The sequence below is a fragment of the Kogia breviceps genome, chromosome 18 (genome assembly GCF_026419965.1).
Source record: "Kogia breviceps isolate mKogBre1 chromosome 18, mKogBre1 haplotype 1, whole genome shotgun sequence".
Taxonomy (NCBI): domain Eukaryota; kingdom Metazoa; phylum Chordata; class Mammalia; order Artiodactyla; family Physeteridae; genus Kogia; species Kogia breviceps.
The window spans coordinates 46,059,212-46,078,355 of NC_081327.1; the positions used below are offsets into that span (position 1 = coordinate 46,059,212).

The window sequence follows — 19,144 nt, forward strand, 5'->3', positions numbered from 1 at the left end:
AGAACCAAAGGGATTCACAATGGAGGAAATGGCAAGGGTATTTTCTTTATTTGAGGAGGCACTGTTAGTTTTTGAGGCACAGGACCCAAACACAGAACGGTACAAGAAGGTTGCAGCAGCCATTCAGAATGCAATCCAGTGCTACCGTGTCATCTATGACGAGAAAAAAGAGCTACTAGCCATTTTTTCAAGAGGGTAGATAGAATTCAGTTCGGCAAGGAACCAGAACCTCTGCCATCAACGTCAGGTGTGAGTGAAACTGCAGCTTGCCCTCCGTCTCCTGTTGCTGGCGATCCTTCAGCTCTACCACCTCCCACCTCCTCTCCCTCTCCAGGCAGTAACTCTTCTTGCCTGTTCCCTCGATGCCAGCCCCTGGATGCCAGCCCAGCTGTTGTGCTGGCCTACCGTACTTTTCAAGGTACTGTATTGTAAGATTAAAAATGTTGTCTTTACTTTTTGTGTTTGTTTTTTATGTATTTGTGTGAAAAGTGTTACAAACCTATTACAGTACAGTACTACATAGCCGATTGTGTTAGTTGGATACCTAGGCTTTGTTGGACTTACAAATTGGACTTACGAATGCACTCTTGGAATGGAACTTGTTCGTACATAGGGGACTTACTGTAAAAACTTGTCAACTTATCCCGTGGTGCCATTACAGCAGTGTCGATATAAACAAGTGAACAAGAGACAGTGAACAAATTCGACTTCTTTGGCCACCTCCTTTATCCACCTCCCATGTACCTACTACACCTAGTTGTTCAGCCCACTCTGCAAAGATGCTGGCATCTTACCTCGGATCATAGCCGAAGGTTAAACCTCTGCTCTCACTGCACAGGATCCAGGCCTTTCTTACATCATGGTGTTTTGTGCCCAGTAACACAGGGATGATGTTCATAGAAGCATCATCCAAAACAGTGCTTTGTAAACGTTTTGACCACAACCCTCAGGAAGGAAGGAATTTACACTGTGATCTGTTATACACATGTGCAGGCGTGTGCATATACACTGGTAAACAAGTTACAGAAAACAATGTTTACGTTATGTCTGGTAAGTTCTGATATGTCTCTTCTACTCTGTTTCATTTTTTAGAGTTTTGGTTTTTATGCAGTACATTGATTTCACAATCTATAAATGGGTCCTGACCTGTAGTTTAAAACACAGCGATGCAGACTTCCCCAGTGGCACAGTGGTTAAGAATCTACCTGCCAATGCTGGGGACGCAGGTTCGAACCCTGGTCCGGGAAGATCCCACATGCTGCAGAGCAACTAATCCCGTGCACCACAACTACTGAGCCCACATGCCACAACTACTGAAGCCTGCAACCTAGAGCCCGTGCTCCACAAGAGAAGCCACTGCAATGAGAAGCCCATGCACCACAACGAAAAGAAGCCCCTGCTCGCCACAACTAGAGAAAGCCCTTGCACAGCAACAAAGACCCAATGCAGCCAAAAAATAAATAAATGAATGAAAATTCAAAAACAAAACAAGACAAACAAAAAACCCCACAGTGATGTACAACACTTTCACATTTTGAGACATGGAGTTATATTTCTTAAACTAATCAATTTGGAATTGTAAAATTCTAAGAAATAAATATAGGGACTTCCCTGGTGGTCCAGTGGTAAAGAATCTGCCCTCTAACGCAGGGGACGCGGGTTCAATCCCTGGTCAGGGAGCTGAGATCCCACATGCTGTGGGGCAACTAAGCCTGCGTGCCACAACTACTGAGGCCGTGCGCCTCAACTAGAGAGCCCACAAGCCACATCTACAGAGCCCACATGCTCTGGAGCCCGCACGCCACAACTAGAGACAGAAAGCCTGCATGCCGCAACTAGAGAGAAGCCCGCGCTGCAACAAGAGATCCCTTCGTGCCGCAACTAAGACCCGATGCAGCCAAAAAAATAAAAATTAAAAATAAATAAATTTTAGTAGCAATATTGAAAAGAAGATGGCTCCTGGCACATACAAACTGGGAAGCATTGAGAATCATTCTGGAGAACTGGTGGATGCAGATAAACATGGGTCAAAGCCTATGAAGGAGCCCAAGGAAAGAGTGAAGGCATTTACGGCAACCCAGCCAACCTCCACAGTGGCCAACGGGAGATTCTCACAGCAATGCTGCTATGTAATTTCATTTTCCTTTGTTAAAAGAAATGATTTTAAAAAACCTCTTGGGGTTGGGAAGAACCTTAAATGTCAAATTCTATTTTCTCCCGTTGGATGACAAAAGCAAATCAGCATTTCCTTTGAAAATATGAGCACTGAATTTGGTCCTATCCCAAAGAGTTAATTTCAATTAGAAGTAGAATAAAAATAGATTCACTAAAATATCGTTCAACTTCATCTCTTTGTTTTTCAAACGATTACTAGAATTTTATTAGCCAAGGGAGAATAGCTGGAAGAGAAATAACAAAAAAATACATCTTAAGGATCCTTAAGTACATTACGTATTTATAATTTAGGTATATTTTAAAAGGCCACAGTCCATCAGTTCATATATGCATCATCTTATGTCACAGGCCCATTTGTCCACTGTCCTTTGGCTCAGGAGACTGTCCTGTGCAACCACCCTTGATCTCTCTGATGGCATCAAAAAGGATGCTGTCATCTTAAAGGTAAACACGGTTCTGGAGGCAGGTGCTTTCCTCCAAGAAAACTTCCACCTGCCCGCGTCCTCCTACACCAACATCCATGCCACCAACAGCCAACAAAAGAGAAGCAAAGGCTCATGAACAGCTGGCACCGTGTCAGTCTTTGAGGAGAACACATCCCTGTCTAGTTAGGGGTGGGTTCTGGAGCCTCTCTCCTGTCAGAGAGCTTGTCAACCGGCATTGATGGGTTCTCTGGGATTTCCCACAACTCCCATGGGCTGTCAGTTCAGAAAGTGCTTTCAAGCAAGCAGTGGCACCCACACCCGGTGGGACACACCTCCTGGGTCCGAAACCACTCCATCATGTGGCTGGTGTGTCCCCCATGCCCGCAGGTCAGGCAGAAGTTGGATGACCCTCGCACGGCCACGTGGCAGATGGCGCACTGGAACGTGAAGCCTTTGCAGATGGCGCACTGCGTGCCCCGGACCTCACTCCGGCAGTGGCTGCAGTACACGCCGAACTCTGGAGAAGGGTGGAGATGGCCAAAAAAGAGACATGGTGAGTTCAGTTCTGCAAAGGGGAACCAGGCATTGTGAGTAAGAACAAGGTCCTCATTTGGGGGATTCTGTAGGATCCTATCAGAGCCCTGCTGTTCAATTTTCTTTTTTTTAATGGCAGAACCCCTTCTTCTACAACCTCACTAAGTCTTTTAAAGAGGAGCTGCTGTCGTCACCACAGTGGAAGGGTGCGGGCAGAGGGTGCAGCAGGCGCCTGGCTCCCCGAGGCCCTGGGTGGAAACCCCAGTGTCTGCAGCGGTCGAGCCTCCATCTCATTCCTCTTCCACCCCAACAGCTACAGATGCAGAGAAGGCAGTTAACAAACATTTGTCTGAAAGCACTGAAGGATCAGTCGACACTCAGGCAAGAGCTGTTTTGTCTTACAATCTCTTCCCTACCTGCCTGCGAAGGACCCAGCAGCCTACGATGGACGGAGTCAGGCGGCCACAGGGCTGCCCCAGTGCGGGGGAGAGCGGTTAGGACTGCCCTGCCCCACTGGTCCCCGCCTGCCCCGAAGTCCCTGTCTGCTTCAGCCACGGCCCTGGGGCCAGGCGGCCCATGTTAACCGCCCAGCTCCCTTGTTCACCCCCTGCTACCTGGAGGTCCTTCCTCCTCCCAGACCGCCTTCCACTGCGCTGCATCAAGTGCAGACCTTCCCACGTGCTCTACAGGCTCTTTTGGGAACGGTCCCCTCACCACCTGGCCCTAACCAAACCCCGCTGCGTCTCGGCCTCCTCCGAAGGAAAGGCCAGCTCTGCCTTACGTCCTAAGGATGGAGGGGTGGGAGGGGAGGGTGGCGCATGGCTGCCTCCAGACCGTACTCTCCTCTTGAGGCTACTGCCCCCTGGCTTCACCAGCCTTCCCCCTTTCCCTCTACTACCATCTACCGACATTCTGGACCGCCCCCCACCCCATGCCCTGAAGACTTCTGCTCTTGGTTCTCAATCTTCCCTCCACTCCAATCCTTGGCATCTTCAAAATCCACGCCACTAACCCTCTGCACACCTGGCCTCCCAGGTCACCGTCCTCTCACCTCTAATCCACCACCATCTTTCATTCTATCCAAAGTCCACTTGCGCTTCCATGCGATCAGCCCCTCTCTGGCTGTAGTTTCCCCTCTGACCAGCCTGAATTACACGGTTCCACTTCATAGTCACTTTACTGCAAATATCCTGAACTCCTTGGCCCCTCTCTCCCTCACGGTACCACCTGGCAAAAGCTTCACCCGGATGAGCCCCATCCCTGGCCTCCTCCGCGTCAGCCCGGGAGCGTTCCCACAGGAAGGTGCACCGTCAGGATGCTCGTCTCACTGACCGCACCTCCAGGTAGACTCCTGGCTTGTGTGCAGTGGTCAGGCTCTTCCTCCCCGACTCCCAGGTGCCCACCTCACACCTCTGCCATGTTCTTAAACCCCTCCCACATGCCTCTCTCTCTCTCACCCGATGGCCTCTTCCCTCCCTTCCCTAAGAAAACAGAAGCCTTGCAATGGGGGACACTTCATCTCAACACCCCCAAATCGTCACATCTCCCTCTATTTTTTGCGGGGGGGGGGTACGCGGGCCTCTCACTGCTGTGGCCTCTCCCGTTGCGGAGCACAGGCTCCGGACACGCAGGCTCAGCGGCCATGGCTCACAGGCCCAGCCGCTCCGTGACATGTGGGATCTTCCCGGACCGGGGCACGAACCCGTGTCCCCTGCATCAGCAGGCGGACTCTCAACCACTGCGCCACCAGGGAAGCCCACATCTCCCTCTTCTTTCACCTCCTACTGTAGAGGAAGGGTCCTGGTTTCCTTCTTCTATCAAAGCCAGCTCCTCTGCTTCACCACAATAGGTAGTCATAAAAACGGACAAATAGAGACTCTAAATACATGGTAACTAAGGAAAAATATTTATGGTAGTTCCTAGTTAGGGTAAATCCTGAGATAAACTGGTTTGAAAATTTGGGTTAAAAATAGCTATGCCTTGGGACTTCCCTGGTGGCGCAGTGGTTAAGACTCCACCTGCCAATGCAGAGGTCATGGATTCGAGCCCTGGTCCGGGAAGATCCCACATGCCGTGGAGCAACTAAGCCTGTGCACCACAACTACTGAAGCCCGTGTGCTGCAACTACTGAAGCCTGTGCACCTAGAGCCTGTGCTCTGCAACAAGAAGCCACCACAATGAGAAGCCCGTGCACTGCAATGAAGAGGAGCCCCCGCTCGCTGCAACTAGAGAAAGCCCGCACATAGCAAGGAAGACCCAACACAGCCCCCCCGCCCCCCCCGAAAAAAGCTGTCTTCTTTCTCTAAGCATAGCTTAAAAAAAAATTTTATTGGAGTATAGTTGATTTACAATGTTGTGTTAGTTTCAAGTGTACAGCAAAGTGATTCAGTTATACATATATATATATATATTCATTCATTTTCAGATTCTTTTCTCATATAGGTTATCATAGAATATTGAGTAGAGTTCCCTATGCTATACAGTAGGTCCTTGTTGGTTATCTATCCTATATAGTAATGTGTGTATGTTAATCCCAAGTTCCTGATTTATCCTTCCCCCATCACGTTTCCCCTTTGGTAACCATAAGTTTGTTTTCAGTATCTCTAAGTCTATTTCTGTTTTGTAAATAAGTTCATTTGTATCATTTTTTAAAAATTAGATTCCACATATGAGTGATATCATATGATATTTCTCTCTTTTTGGCTTACTTCACTTAGCATGATAATCTCTAGGTTCATCTATGATGCTGCAAATAGCATTATTTTGTTATTTTATGGCTGAATAATATTCCATTGTATATATGTATCACATCTTCTTTACCCATTCATCTGTCAGTGTACATTTAAGTTGCTTCCATGTCTTGGCTATTGTGAATAGTGCTGCTATGAACATAGAAGTGAATGTGTCTTTTCAAAGTATGGTTTTCTCTGGATATATGTCCAGGAATGGGATTGCTGGATCATATAGTAATTCGATTTTTAGTTTGTTAAGGAACCTCTATAGTGGTTACACCAATTTACATTCCCACCAACAGTGTAGGAGGGTTCCCTTTTCTTCACACCCCCTCCAGCATTTATTGTTTGTAGACTTTTTGATGATGACCATTCTGACTGGTGTGAGGTGATACCTCATTGTAGTTTTAATTTGCATTTCTTTGATAATTAGTGATGTTGAGCACCTTTTCATGTGCTTTTTGGCCATCTGTATGTTTTCTTTGGAGAAATGTCTATTTAGGTCTTCTTCCCATTCTTTGATTGGGTTGTTTGGGGGTTTTTTTGGATACAGAGCTGCATAAGCTGTTTGCATATTTTAGAGATTAATCCCTTATTGGTCGCTTCATTTGCAAATATTTTCTCCCATTCTGTGGGTTGTCTTTTTGTTTTGTTTATGGTTTCCTTTGCTGTGCAGAGGCTTTTAAGTTTAATTAGATCCTATTTATTTATTTTTGTTTTTATTTTTATTACTCTAGGAGACAGATCAAAAAAGATATTGCTGCGATTTATGTCAAAGAGTGCTCTGCCTGTTTTCCTCTAAGAGTTTTTATAGCGTCTGGCCTTACATTTAGGTCTTTTATCCATTTTGAGTTTATTTTTGAGTATGATGTTAGAGAGTGTTCTAATTTCATTCTTTTACATGTAGTTGTCCAGTTTTCCCAGCACCACTTATTGAAGAGCCTGTCTTTTCTCCATTGTATATTCTTGCCTCCTCTGTCATAGATTAATTGGCCATAGGTGCATGGGTTTATTTCTGGGCTTTCTAACCTGTTCCATTGATCTATAGTTCTGTTTTTGCACCAGTACCACACACTGTTTTGATTACTGTACCTTTGTAGTACAGTCTGAAGTTAGGGAGCCTGATTCCTCCAGCTCCATTTTTCTTTCTCAGGATTGCTTTGGCTATGTGGGGTCTTTTGTGTTTCCATACAAATTAAAAAATGTTTTGTTCTAGTTCTGTAAAGCATAACTGTATATATTATGTAAGACTTTGCTTTGTGTTCTCATTAAAAACTGATCAGTTTATATTTCTTAAGTTTCCTTTACTGGTTTTATTGGTTTGAAAAGATTCAACATTTAAAATTATGAAAATGTAAAAACCATGTGTTCACGTAAGCTGAATGAGAATAACATGTCTTCTTAAAAGGGTTGTTCTTTGGCACTTGAGATAACTGTATATGTAAACTATTCTCCATTTCTATCTGGGTAAAATGATTAAAATGTCATCTTGCTGAAAAATTCAATACATCATTAGTAATCATGTTTCTTTTTAGTGTGTCACTTAAACATAATTTCTAACATCCTTATTAACTTTAAGACCTTGAACTTATATTTCATTTAACTAACGAATAGTCTTTAAGGGTGTGGACAATTTCTAAATGGATTTAAATTCCCAAAGAGAAAAAATACAAAAACACTAAGTCACTGAGCAAAATCTTAATATTCTCTCTTGCCGCTCATTGTTGCGCATAATGGCATGACCACTAGTTAAAAGTTGGTAAGAGTATGCATCCACTTTGGGTGATGCTGGTAAACATGCTAACGTTTGCCACTTTAGGAGGTACAAAGGGATGTGGAACGTGTTCAAAATCGCTTAGAAATGTACAATCTCCCAAGACTGAACCAGGAAGAAAAAGAAAATGTGAACAGACCAATTACCAGTAATGAAATTCAATCAGTAATTTAAAAACTCCCAACAAACAAGAGTGCAGGACCAGAAGGCTTTACGGGTGAATTCTACCAAACATTTAGAGAAGGGTTAACACCTATCCTTCTCAAACTATTCCAAAAAATCACAGAGAAAGGAACACTCGTAATTTACAAGGACAGCATCACCCTGATACCAGAACCAGACAAAGATACCACACAAAAAAAGAAAATTGCGGGCCAATATCACTGATGCACATAGACGCAAAAATTCTCAACAAAATTTTAACAAACTGAATCCAACAATACATTAAAAGGATCATACACCTTGATCAAGTGGATTCATCCCACGGATGCAAGGATTTTTCAGCCAGTCAATCAGTGTGATACACCACATTAACAAATTGAAGAATAAAAACCATATGATCATCTCAATAGATGCAGAAAAAGCTTTTGACAAAATTCAACATCCATTTATGATAAAAACTCTCCATAAAGTGGGCATACAGGGAACATACCTCAACATAATAAAGGTCTTATATGACAAACCCACAGCTAACATCATACTCAACAGTGAAAAGCTGAAAGCATTTCCTCTAAGATCAGGAAAAAGACAAGGATGCCCACTCTTGCCACTTTTATTCAACATAATACTTGAAGTCCTAGCCACAGCAAACAGACAAGAAAAATAAATAAATAAAAGAAATCCCAATTGGAAAGGAAGAAGCAAAAATGTCACTGTTTGCAGACGACATGATACCATACACAGAAAATCCTAAAGACACCACCAGAAAACTACTAGAGCTCATCAACGAATTCAGTAAAGTTGCAGGATACAAAATTAATATACAGAAATCTGTTGCATTTCTATACACTAACAATGAACTATCAGGAAGATAAATTAAGGAAACACTCCCATTTACCATCACATCAAAAAGAATAAAATACCTAGGAATAAACCTACCTAAGGAGGTAGAAGACCTATACTCGGAAAACCATAAGGCATTGATGAAAACCACAAAGCTCTCAAGTGTCTTTCACTGGAACGCTGATAAACTTGGGGGATCTCAGGGAAGGAGGCACAGAATCACAGGTATAGGCTTGGCAGGTGAAATCTGGTAGAGGCGAAATGGATCGTTCTTGGTTCCTAACAGACAAACTAATAAGGACAATAAAAATACTGCTGGTACATGGAACGATCAAATTATGATTCCCAAGAGTTTACGGAACCTCCAGGTGGAAGCTAACTCCGAAGGTTTAGTGGAATGCAATTCTAGTTTGTTAATCACATAGAAGAGTTATGTGTGTTAATTAACACCACCTTACACAAAGGTAAGTAAAACCAGCCAAGTAAATAAGACATTAAATTAATAAACTGAAAGAGAAAATTGCTGAATAAAATTCAGGTGGGCAGATAGGAACTGGGGGTGGGCTGCACCTTTTCTACCACCGTTCTGGCCTAGCGCCTCATACCTCAATAGAAAAAACAAAGACAAAAATCACCTTGCATATGGAGTTTTTTTTTCCTTTTTTCTTTCTTACTTTTTTTTTTTTTTTTTTTCAGTACGCGGGCCTCTCACTGTTGTGGCCTCTCCCGTTGAGGCTCCGGACGCGCAGGCTCAGTGGCCATGGGTCACGGGCCCAGCCGCTCCGCGGCATGTGGGATCTTCCCGGACCGGGGCACGAACCCGTGTCCCCTGCATCGGCAGGCAGATTCTCAACCACTGCGCCACCAGGGAAGCCCTTCTTTCTTACTTTAAGAATACTCTGTCTGGGCTTCCCTGGTGGCGCAGTGGTTGAGAGTCTGCCTGCCGATGCAGGGGACGCAGGTTCGTGCCCCGGTCCGGGAAGATGTCACGTACCGCAGAGCGGCTGGGCCCGTGAGCCGTGGCCGCTGAGCCTGCGCGTCCGGAGCCTGCGCTCCGCAACGGGAGAGGCCACAACGGTGGGAGGCCCGCGTATGGCAAAATAATAATAATAATAATAATACTCTGTCTAGCATTATCCCCTCAAAATAAATGAAGCCTGGAGTCCTTTCTATAAATATCTAATCCCCTAAATGAAAACAACTTCATCCCTCAAATCTTGCTGCTGACACGGAGTGACCCTTGCAGATGTGGTAAGTGTGAGAGGAAACTGCTGGTTTTCCACCAGGAGGAGACCAACTTGGCAACCTTGTCATATTTGATACCTGCGATTTCCTGTATTTGGGTAGTCTGACTCTTCCAAAGGAAAAACTTTAAGGATGAAATATTTAATGTTTTTGTCTGTGACTCTTCCACAATCCACGCTCCCCCCTTCTTTCTGAAATTTTGTAGCATTGTTTGTAATGGTATTAGGACACACTATTCATTCTCCAACATCATTTAAGTCTTCATGAGCTTCTGTTTCATCTCTCTGATTGGATTATAGACTTCTTGAATGACCCCCTCCCCAAACCACACCTTAGTCCAGCCCACAGAACCCAGCACACCTTTATAATAGAAGATGTCAATACGTCTAGCTGATTGATGGATTGACACATCAGTTACATATCCCTATGATTCATCTATTTTCCTGGAAACTAATTTTAAAAGACAAATTGCTCCAGGCCATCATTAATCTCTCCCTGATATACTTTCATGCATGTAGAGGCTCTGAAAAATATGTACCCACATAGCATTTTCTGTCTGCATTTCTTTACGTACATGCACCAAGATAATCCGTATTTGGGGCTTCCCTGGTGGCGCAGTGGTTAAGAATCCGCCTGCCAATGCAGGGGACATGGGTTCGAGCCCTGGCCCGGGAAGATCCCACATGCCATGGAGCAACTAAGCCCGCGCGCCACAACTACTGAGCCCACGTGCCACAACTACTGAAGCCTGCGCGCCTGGAGCTCGTGCTCTGCGACAAGAGAAGACACGACAACGAGAAGCCTGCGTACCGCAACGAAGAGTAGCCCCCGCTCGCCAAAACTAGAGAAAGCCCGCGTGCAGCAACGAAGACCCAACACAGCCAAAAATTAAAAAAAAACAAATAAATTAATTAATTTTAAAAAAGATAATCCATATTAAAATAATCCTTGTTATTCAATGTATGTATTTATATATTAATTTGGTTTTTTTAAATTGAAACTATACTCGCACAACTTAAAGGATCAAATTATTCTATGCATCGTGTTATGAAAGGCAGCATTGCCTTCCACTCCCACACCCATCACCCTCTAGAGGAAATTCTTAACTATTTCTTCCGTTTCTACCTCCCTATCTCTACACAACATGTTCATAAAGCTATTTCTTAATTGTCGTATTTAAGCGCTGTCTCTTGACCTTCCCCGGTGGAAGCTCTTTCACTCCCCAGTCTCCCCAACCAGACTCATGGGCCGCCTGTTCCTCATCTTCCCCATTTGGTTCTATTATCAGTTGGTTGGATCAGTACTGTTTTCACATTATTTCTCTAGGTAAATATTATTCAAGCCAAGCCACGTACCATGATGACTTCCTTCCTTTCTTGCACATTTTGTTCCTCCTAGAGTTAGTCTTGTTTTTCCTGTTTGCTTAGTTACATACTTATTGATAATTCATCTCCAAACATCTGAATCTTCTGTAAATACACTGAATACTGAAATACACTATATATACTGAAATACACAGGTTTCTTTTCTCTCCTTGGAGACAATGCTCTGAAGCTCCAACCTGGACTGGTCTGTCTTCAGGTCTGTCACATACATCTCCCTTCACCATCATCCCAACACCCTGGTTTCCTGGCTTGAATCTATTTCTCCTCCTTGGATAGGCTGAAGGCCTACTTTTACACCTGATGGATAACTTGGGTACAGAATTCTAGCTTAGAATTCTAGGAGGTTCTAAGAGGATCCTTTTCTTGAGAACAGGGAAGGTACTGCTGCACTGTTGTCATCTAGTTCCAGTACCTAGTTCACTGCTCCCGAGAAGTGTGATGCTATTCATAGTCCTATCCTTTGTATGTGACCTGTTTTCTCTCTCTGGAAGCTTCTAGGATCTTCTCTATATCCCTGGGTCTTTCCTCATTCGTATGCTAGCTACGTGGCGGCCCCTTTATTGGGAAATGTGTCCACCTTCTTTGGAGAATGAACTTCCGTTTTCTGCTGGGGGAGAGGAAGGGTGATAACTGTTCTGCAAACTAGGAGTGGGGACCTGAGGACCCTAGAAAGTCCATGACACAATACTCCTGTTTTTGACCTCACCTTCATGCCACTTGCAGAGGAACAGGGTACCACTAATTCCCGAGCCACCTGGGGGTTCTGCCATGTGCGTTGCTGTTTTTCTGCCTGCCAGTTCAGGGCTCAGCTTTCTCCTTGTGAGATCAGGTATCACTAACCTATCTGCCCCCCAGGTCCCAAACTTTACTGCCAACATTACTTCTCCTTGCATGGTTGTGTCTTTACAGAAGAGCTCTATGGAGACACTTTGGCAGGGTCTGGGGGAGAAAGGAAATCAGTGTGCGTTCGGTCCACTCTTGTATCTCTGTCTTTCATGTCACTCTTTAGAAAACATCTCTTCTCTTAGTTTCTTTCACAGTACAGTCTTGCTTTTCCTCAAAACTCACTGGGTATCTCATTCTAAGTCTCTGTTTCTGGGTCTTCCTCCAAGACTCAATCTCCAAGTACTGGTTTCCCTCAAGGCCCAGAGGAAGCGGGCTCTCTTATTGGCTTCTCCCATCCTCTTCCTCCCCACCCCCCAGCTCCCAGGTAAATGCACTCAACCCTCACAGCTTGAACACCACTGACATGGTGAAGATTCCCACATTCCTAGTTTTAGCCCTGAACTGCCTGTCCTTTAAGCTCCAGACTCATGTCCAACTGCCTGAGTGATTTCTACAGTCTGAACCTCACCAACATTTCCATCTGTCCCAAACTGAGTTTTCAATTTTCTTCCAATCTTTTCTATCGTAGAATATGGCACCACCATCTACCCAGTTGCTTGAGCTGGAAACTTGGGAGTCATCTAAGCTTTGCCTCTTCTCCTCAAGCCCATACCCAACCTGCTAGTAAGTCATATTGAGTCTACCTCTAAAATACATTTTTACTCCACTCATCTCTCTCCACCTCCACTGATGTCACCCCGAGACTAGTCCATCCATCTCTCTCTGACTACTCTAAGAATCTTCAAATGGCCTTCCTACCTCTGCTTCTATCCTCCTCCAACCCTTTCTTCCTAAAACAGCCAAAGGGATCCTCTTACAATGGAAACCAGAGCACATCACTTACTTTTCTTTTTTTTTTTGGCCTCACTACGTGGCTTGAGGGATCTTAGTTCCCTGACCAGGGATCGAACCCGGGCCCATGGCAGTGAAAGCACAGAGTCCTAAGCACTGGACCACCAGGGAAGTCATATAACTTACCTATTAATGTCCTTTGAAGCTCACCATCGGACTTAGAATATAATGCAAATTCTTTACCATGACTCTCAAGTCTGACTATCCTACAGTCTAATTTTACGGCACTCTTCTCACTCATTATGTTCTAGCCACACTGGTCTTCCTGCACTTGTTTAGAATCACAAGTTATTTCCCCCACGGACCCGCTCCCTCGGCATGGGATGCCCTTCGTGCTGCTCTCTCACCGCATGTGTGGCTCCACCCCATCCTGCAAACCTCAGCTCCTCAGACAGCCTTCCCGATACAGCTCGACATGTCTTCTAAGACTCTCCCCCGCTGCTTCCCCGCCCCAACACCCCTTTTGTTTGCTCATAAATACTGATCACAATTGGTAATTATATTTTTCTCTCCCACTGGTCTGTGAGTTCCACCACGGGAAGGAGTGAGGACGCTAGCACGGTGACTAAGAGGAATTTGGTAAACACTAGTTGAATCACTGAACAAATATCCCTACTTCCAAATCAATATCTGAGGATTGTGTAGAAAACTTCTTCCATTACGATAAAAATGGAATCACCTCATGAAATGCCAGGGTTTTCAGAAGCTTGAAACAGACTCAAAATGCTTCAGAAATTTCTGCTTATAAATGAGACACTGGAACTTCATTCCAAGTATTATGTTATGGGCACATTAAATTATAGGACTTTTCAGAGAATGACGGGAACAGAAAGAAATTCTTATTCACCGATTCCTTTGTGAGGATCAGGAGGACAGGAAACAAACTTCAGCACTTCAGCTCGTTTCTCCCTCAGACCCCAGCGGTAGAGGATTTCTCCGTAGCATTTCTTAAAGTCATCAAATTGCTGGGTATTGGCGGGGTCCAGAAGCCTGGAGCAAATTCAGAATTCCGGTCAGTCCCTTTAGGAGAAACAAGCTCAAGGCCAAACAGCACTTAATATAACAAATGACACATGATATGCTAAGAGTCCTGATTTTGGAGAATCTAAGCACGATGAAATTGCAGCTCCCACCGGAGAAGGTCATTACCTTTTATTTTTATCGTGCTGGTCACGCTCTCGCTCACGGGGATCACTGTAGGTCAGACTCCCAAATCGGATTTCTTCTGGTGAGGACTCTCCCCAGGGTGAAGATATGTGCTCCGTCTCTCTTCCCACTGAAAAAAATCAAATGGGAAGAGAAGATGAAAATCAGAGAAGGCATGGGAAATACCTGAAAACTCTCATAAGGAACATGTGTCCAATTTACTCCCTGGAAGAAAGATAAGCTAAGTTGAAGATCCTGAGAAATGGAACTAAACAGAACACTTTCCTAGCCTTACCGTTTTGTCTAGGTATTTACCATTAAGGTTAACTGGATAATTAAGTACACACATAATGATCAAGCAAATTATGGTAGAGATGATGTAGACTATTAGGCAGGCATTACTTATAAAAACTCTTTAAATGACATGAGAAAATGCTCATGACAAAATAAAAAATGGAACACAAAAACCACAAATATAGAATGACCCCCCACACAAACACAGAGATTGGAAGAAAATGTTCTGGAATGTTAACAGATGCTATTTCTAGGTGGGGGAATCAATGATTACTATTTTCCCACTAATGCTTTTCATTTCGTTTTTCTTCACTGGGCAAATAGTACTTTTGTAATCAACAGAACTAAGATCATTTTTTAAAAGAAATTTTAAAAATCCAGAAAACACAAATACACTTCATTACGTAGACCTTTACAGCCAGCTAGAACCAGGCTCAGCTTTATTTCTCTACCCTGAAGGAGGTACGTTGGGAGAGGGAAGTAACAGGAAGTGGCAGATGACCGGGAAAGGGGCTTGTGCAGGAGAAAGGATAAGGGTTAGCGTTTGGGGGTGGACACTGGGAGGTCCCACTGTCAGTTTCTTAAGGTTACAAGATGGAAAGCAACCCAGCAAGGCAGAGAGACCAGATACCAGCCTGTTCAAACACGAAAAGCCCAGACCTTGCTGACTACAGTATCCCCATCATACTCAATTTAAAGGGCAATGGGGGGGGGGGGGCTTCCCTGGTGGTGCAGTGGTTAAGAATCTGCCTCCCAATGCAGGGGACACGGGTTCGAGTCCTGGTCTGGGAAGATCCCACATGCCGTGGAGCAACTAAGTCCGTGCGCCACGACTACCGAGCCTGCGTGCCAAAACTACTGAAGCCCGTGCACCTAGAGCCCATGCTCTGCAACAAGAGAAGCCACCGCAATGAGAAGCCCGTGCACCGCGACAGAGCAGCCCCCGCTCACCGCAACTAGAGAAAGCGTGCGTGCAGCAACGGAGACCCGACGCAGCCATAAATAAATAAATAAATAAATAATTGTTTTTTTTAAAAAAAAGAAGGGCAAAGAGGGGGAATTCCCTGGTGGTCCAATGGTTAAGACTCCAAGCTTCCACTGCAGCGGGCCCAGGTTCGATCCCTGGTCGGGGAACTAAGAGGAACTAAGATCCTGCAAGCTACGCGGAGCACTGTGTATGGGGGGAGGCGGGGGGGGGCCAATGAGAAACAAGGAAAAATATAGAGAGTATTCATCAAGTAAAGATTACATATTAAATCACACACCACATTCAGAGTATAAAAACCCAGCGTGGAAACGAACACACCATTGTAAAGCAATTATACTCCAATAAAGATGTTTTTAAAAAAAACAACAACAAAAACCCAGCGTAGGCTAAGGCCATACCAACCTATGTTCCAGCCGCCAGTGCTGAATCCTGGGTCGGACATACTCGAGCAGGAACCGGAGGATGTGAAGCTGGGCTGCGGAGCAAACAGGAGCGTCATGAGAGCGCCGTCACCCGTGACGGCGACCTCTGGGAAAAGTCAAACTCACACCAGGAAACCCCCAACTTACGTATCGACTGTGGGACACCACAAGGTTAGATGAGCGGCTGGGAAAAGGCCCGAAGGGGTTTGGTATCCCCTGCGGCCGGGACTGGGCTTCAAACACGCTGCAGAGCATAGCCAACGTCTGCACGTCTCGGAGCCGGCAGTAATGAGCCAGCCTGGCGAGAAAGGGGACGGGAGAGGAGAAGTCATGAGAAGGGCAGGGGGAAGGATGACTGTCACGACAGCGGCGGGTTGCCGCCATCGGGGTGGGAAGGCAGAATTTTTTTAAAATTTTATATTATTGAAGTGTAGTTGATTTACAGTGTTGTGTTAATTTCTACTGTGCAGCCAAGTTCTTCAGTTATACATATATATATATATACACATTCTTTTTCATACTCTTTTCCACTATCATTTATATAGAATGGGTAAACCACAAGGACCTACTGTATAGCACAGGGAACTATATATCCTGTGATAAACCATAAATGAAGGGAGAATTCTTGACTCTGCCTCAAAAGCCCCCATCAGGAACGAGGGCTTTCTGCAGATCCGGGGACATGATCGACTTTGAGTCTGGCTAAATTTGTTTTGGAATAACATGTATCTGAGTATTACACATGACCTAGATAAAACCAATCTGGAAGCTCCTAGGCCTGGGCTCAGACTGGAATGGAGCTTCTTCAAGAATTAAGGAGACTCAGCTCACATCTGAGTGAGGCCACAGAGGCTCTCTCGGCCTCCCCAACTCCAAGGAGGCCATCACACTTCTTCCTGGGGGGGTTTCTACGTCCTCCATTCATATGACCTAAGGCTACATGGAGGTGCTCAGGAGAGCACGGTGCCACCACAGCGTGGGGAGCAGGTCACAGGCTCGGGAGGCGGCATTATGAGTCTGAGCTATTAAGTAAGAACAACAGGGGATAGTGTTACCTTTTAGGTCCTCACATCCCCTTTGCCCCTTTCAGTACAACTGTGCTAGACGGAATGTGAGGTAGAGATCCCAGGGACTTGGCCTTGGTGATGGAATAATAGTGATACTTTCCCACCAGGCAATGTCTAATAGTTTTAAGGTGTTTTCACACCATCTCATGAGCCCCACATGAAGTGGGCGGGACAAGCAGCATGAGCAACCTGAAGCATGTGTCCCAGGTCGGGGGCCCCAACAAGTAGCTAAAGCAAACCTCCACCCGCAGGAAGGAGAGCTTTTCCGTCTCTCTGCCAGGACCTGGGCCTCCCTGTCTTGGAGCCTCAAGTGGTTTTGCCTGGTTGCGAATCACTTTGCACACTGTATTTCCAGTTTGCCACATTTCAGTGCAATAAATCAAACACAAACTCAAGGTTTTCATAAACGGTCTAACAGGGTGAATGCATCGTGGCCTCTGGAAAACACGAAGGCCAACGTGCAATTCTCTAACCTGCTCTCAGGGGCGAGATTCTCTAGCACCCAAGAAACTTTCGACCTCAAGAACTCAAAACTCCTGTGTTCAGACTGACGTACTTCTGGGCCAAAGCATAACTCTCTCAAGGACACATGAGTCCCAAATCCTTGTTATAAATGACAAATACTGTATAACTCCTCTGCTCGAAGAAGTGAGTTCTGCACAGAAATTATAGCAGCCCTAAAAGGAAAGGTCTCGCTTCCTCTTCTCATGCCTCAGGCCTTTGCACTTTTCTCTTAGACAAAAACACTGACCTAAAATTGTCATCACTCATTTTCCTCACTTTTAGCTCTCAAAACCTACAGGGACTCCAGTAGCTGTCGCCCAAATGGATGTCGAGCCCAGGGTGTTTCCAAATCTGGGTCAGACTTCGGACCAAGGCAAAGATCCGTAGCTACTGTAGCCAGCGACCAAACCTGGACAGATCAAAGAGAAATACCCACACTCAGACTGGTGAGCACAGGACTGGGAACCATGAAAGAACCCCACCTCCTCCTCCTCCACACACAGCCTAAAGCCTTGCGACTCTGGGGGCGGCCAAAGCTGGGAGCTTCCTGAAATGCAGAGCCTGACACCCCACTCCAGACCTACTGAAGCAGAATTTGCATTTTAGCAAGATTCTCAGGGGACTTGTATGCACATTTGAGAAACACTCGCCCTAAAAACTTTTATGAAGCAGACGACAGAGAAATGACACCATGCAACAACTTCCCTGGATGGTCTATTTAACCACTGACTCACGTGACTTTTTCTGCTGCTTCATTAGTGAACTGGCAGGGAGAGAAAAATGCGTTCGGTATCACACTTAAGATTGTCCTTTGCCCAAATAATGAAAAACCTTCCATCACAAAAGTTTCAGTATACTCTCTGAAGTTACAGAAAAATAGGCCAAGAAAAAATAGACTCGGCTTTCTTTTTGTTGACATCAAATCTGAGGAATATTCCCAAACTTGAAACCTCACGGGGCTTGGAGTCCTCAAGCAGAAACTAATGTCCATGAAGTGTCTAGTAAATCCAAGATTTAGCACACGCTAAATATAAACACATCACACCATCAACAGAGTCCCCTCCCCTCCATACCTTTAAAAATGGAATACTGGGGACTTCCCCGGTGGTCCAGCGGTTAAGCCTCTGCGTTCCTAATGCAGGGGGCCCAGGTTCGATCCCTGGTCAGGGAACTAGATCCCACATGCGTGCCACAACTAAGAGCCCACATGCTGCAACTAAGAAGCCCGCATGCTGCTACTGAAAGATCCCACACGCCGCAACTAAGACCCGGCGCAGTCAAATAAATAAATATTTTTTTTAATGGAATACTATTTTGGGGAAATCTTTCTTACTAGCAATACATCACTGTACGCCCACCAACTGGAAAACACTACTAGACTCTGAGAAAAACCCGAAAGGAAGAAGATACAGACTTTGAATCAAGGAGTTTAAAACAGAAGAAAAAAGAATAAGCAAATAAAAATACTGAAAAATAGGTATAGAAACACATCAGATATGTTAAAAAAAAAAAAGCAATTAAATCGTGTGGCTCCAGTATACTTAAATAACCCCCCACGAGTACTGGTTCAAAAGAAAAACATTCATTTCTATGAGCAATGGACCAGCTGGATGGTTGCTGGAAGAAGCTCATAGGTTTCTGGGATAGGAAAGGATGATTACTACCCTGGCTGACAACTTGGGCCTATTATTTCCTCGCTTGTAATACACGTTTC

The 19,144-nt window shown here is 44.9% G+C and overlaps 1 protein-coding gene across 6 annotated transcripts in view; it reads right to left on the reverse strand.

Moving 5' to 3' along the window:
* Positions 1-471: 471 nt before the first annotated feature.
* Positions 472-19,144, reverse strand: part of WDR59 (WD repeat domain 59) — a 92,060-nt gene continuing 73,387 nt past the window's right edge. The window contains exons 22-28 of one of the 6 annotated variants that reach the window (XR_010837916.1): positions 17,727-17,839; positions 16,007-16,157; positions 15,840-15,912; positions 14,159-14,285; positions 13,857-13,999; positions 8,739-8,933; positions 2,334-3,117 (exon numbers count right to left, since the gene is read on the reverse strand). Coding sequence is in view for 3 of the 6 variants with exons in the window: in XM_059043727.2 (XP_058899710.1) it covers positions 2,882-3,117; positions 13,857-13,999; positions 14,159-14,285; positions 15,840-15,912; positions 16,007-16,157; positions 17,727-17,839 (843 nt within the window). In the remaining 3 variants the exon portion in view is untranslated. Of the gene's footprint in view, positions 3,118-8,738; positions 8,934-13,856; positions 14,000-14,158; positions 14,286-15,839; positions 15,913-16,006; positions 16,158-17,726; positions 17,840-19,144 lie in introns of those variants that run through there. The other 5 variants (XR_010837917.1, XM_059043727.2, XM_059043725.2 and 2 more) reach the window with 5 other exon arrangements.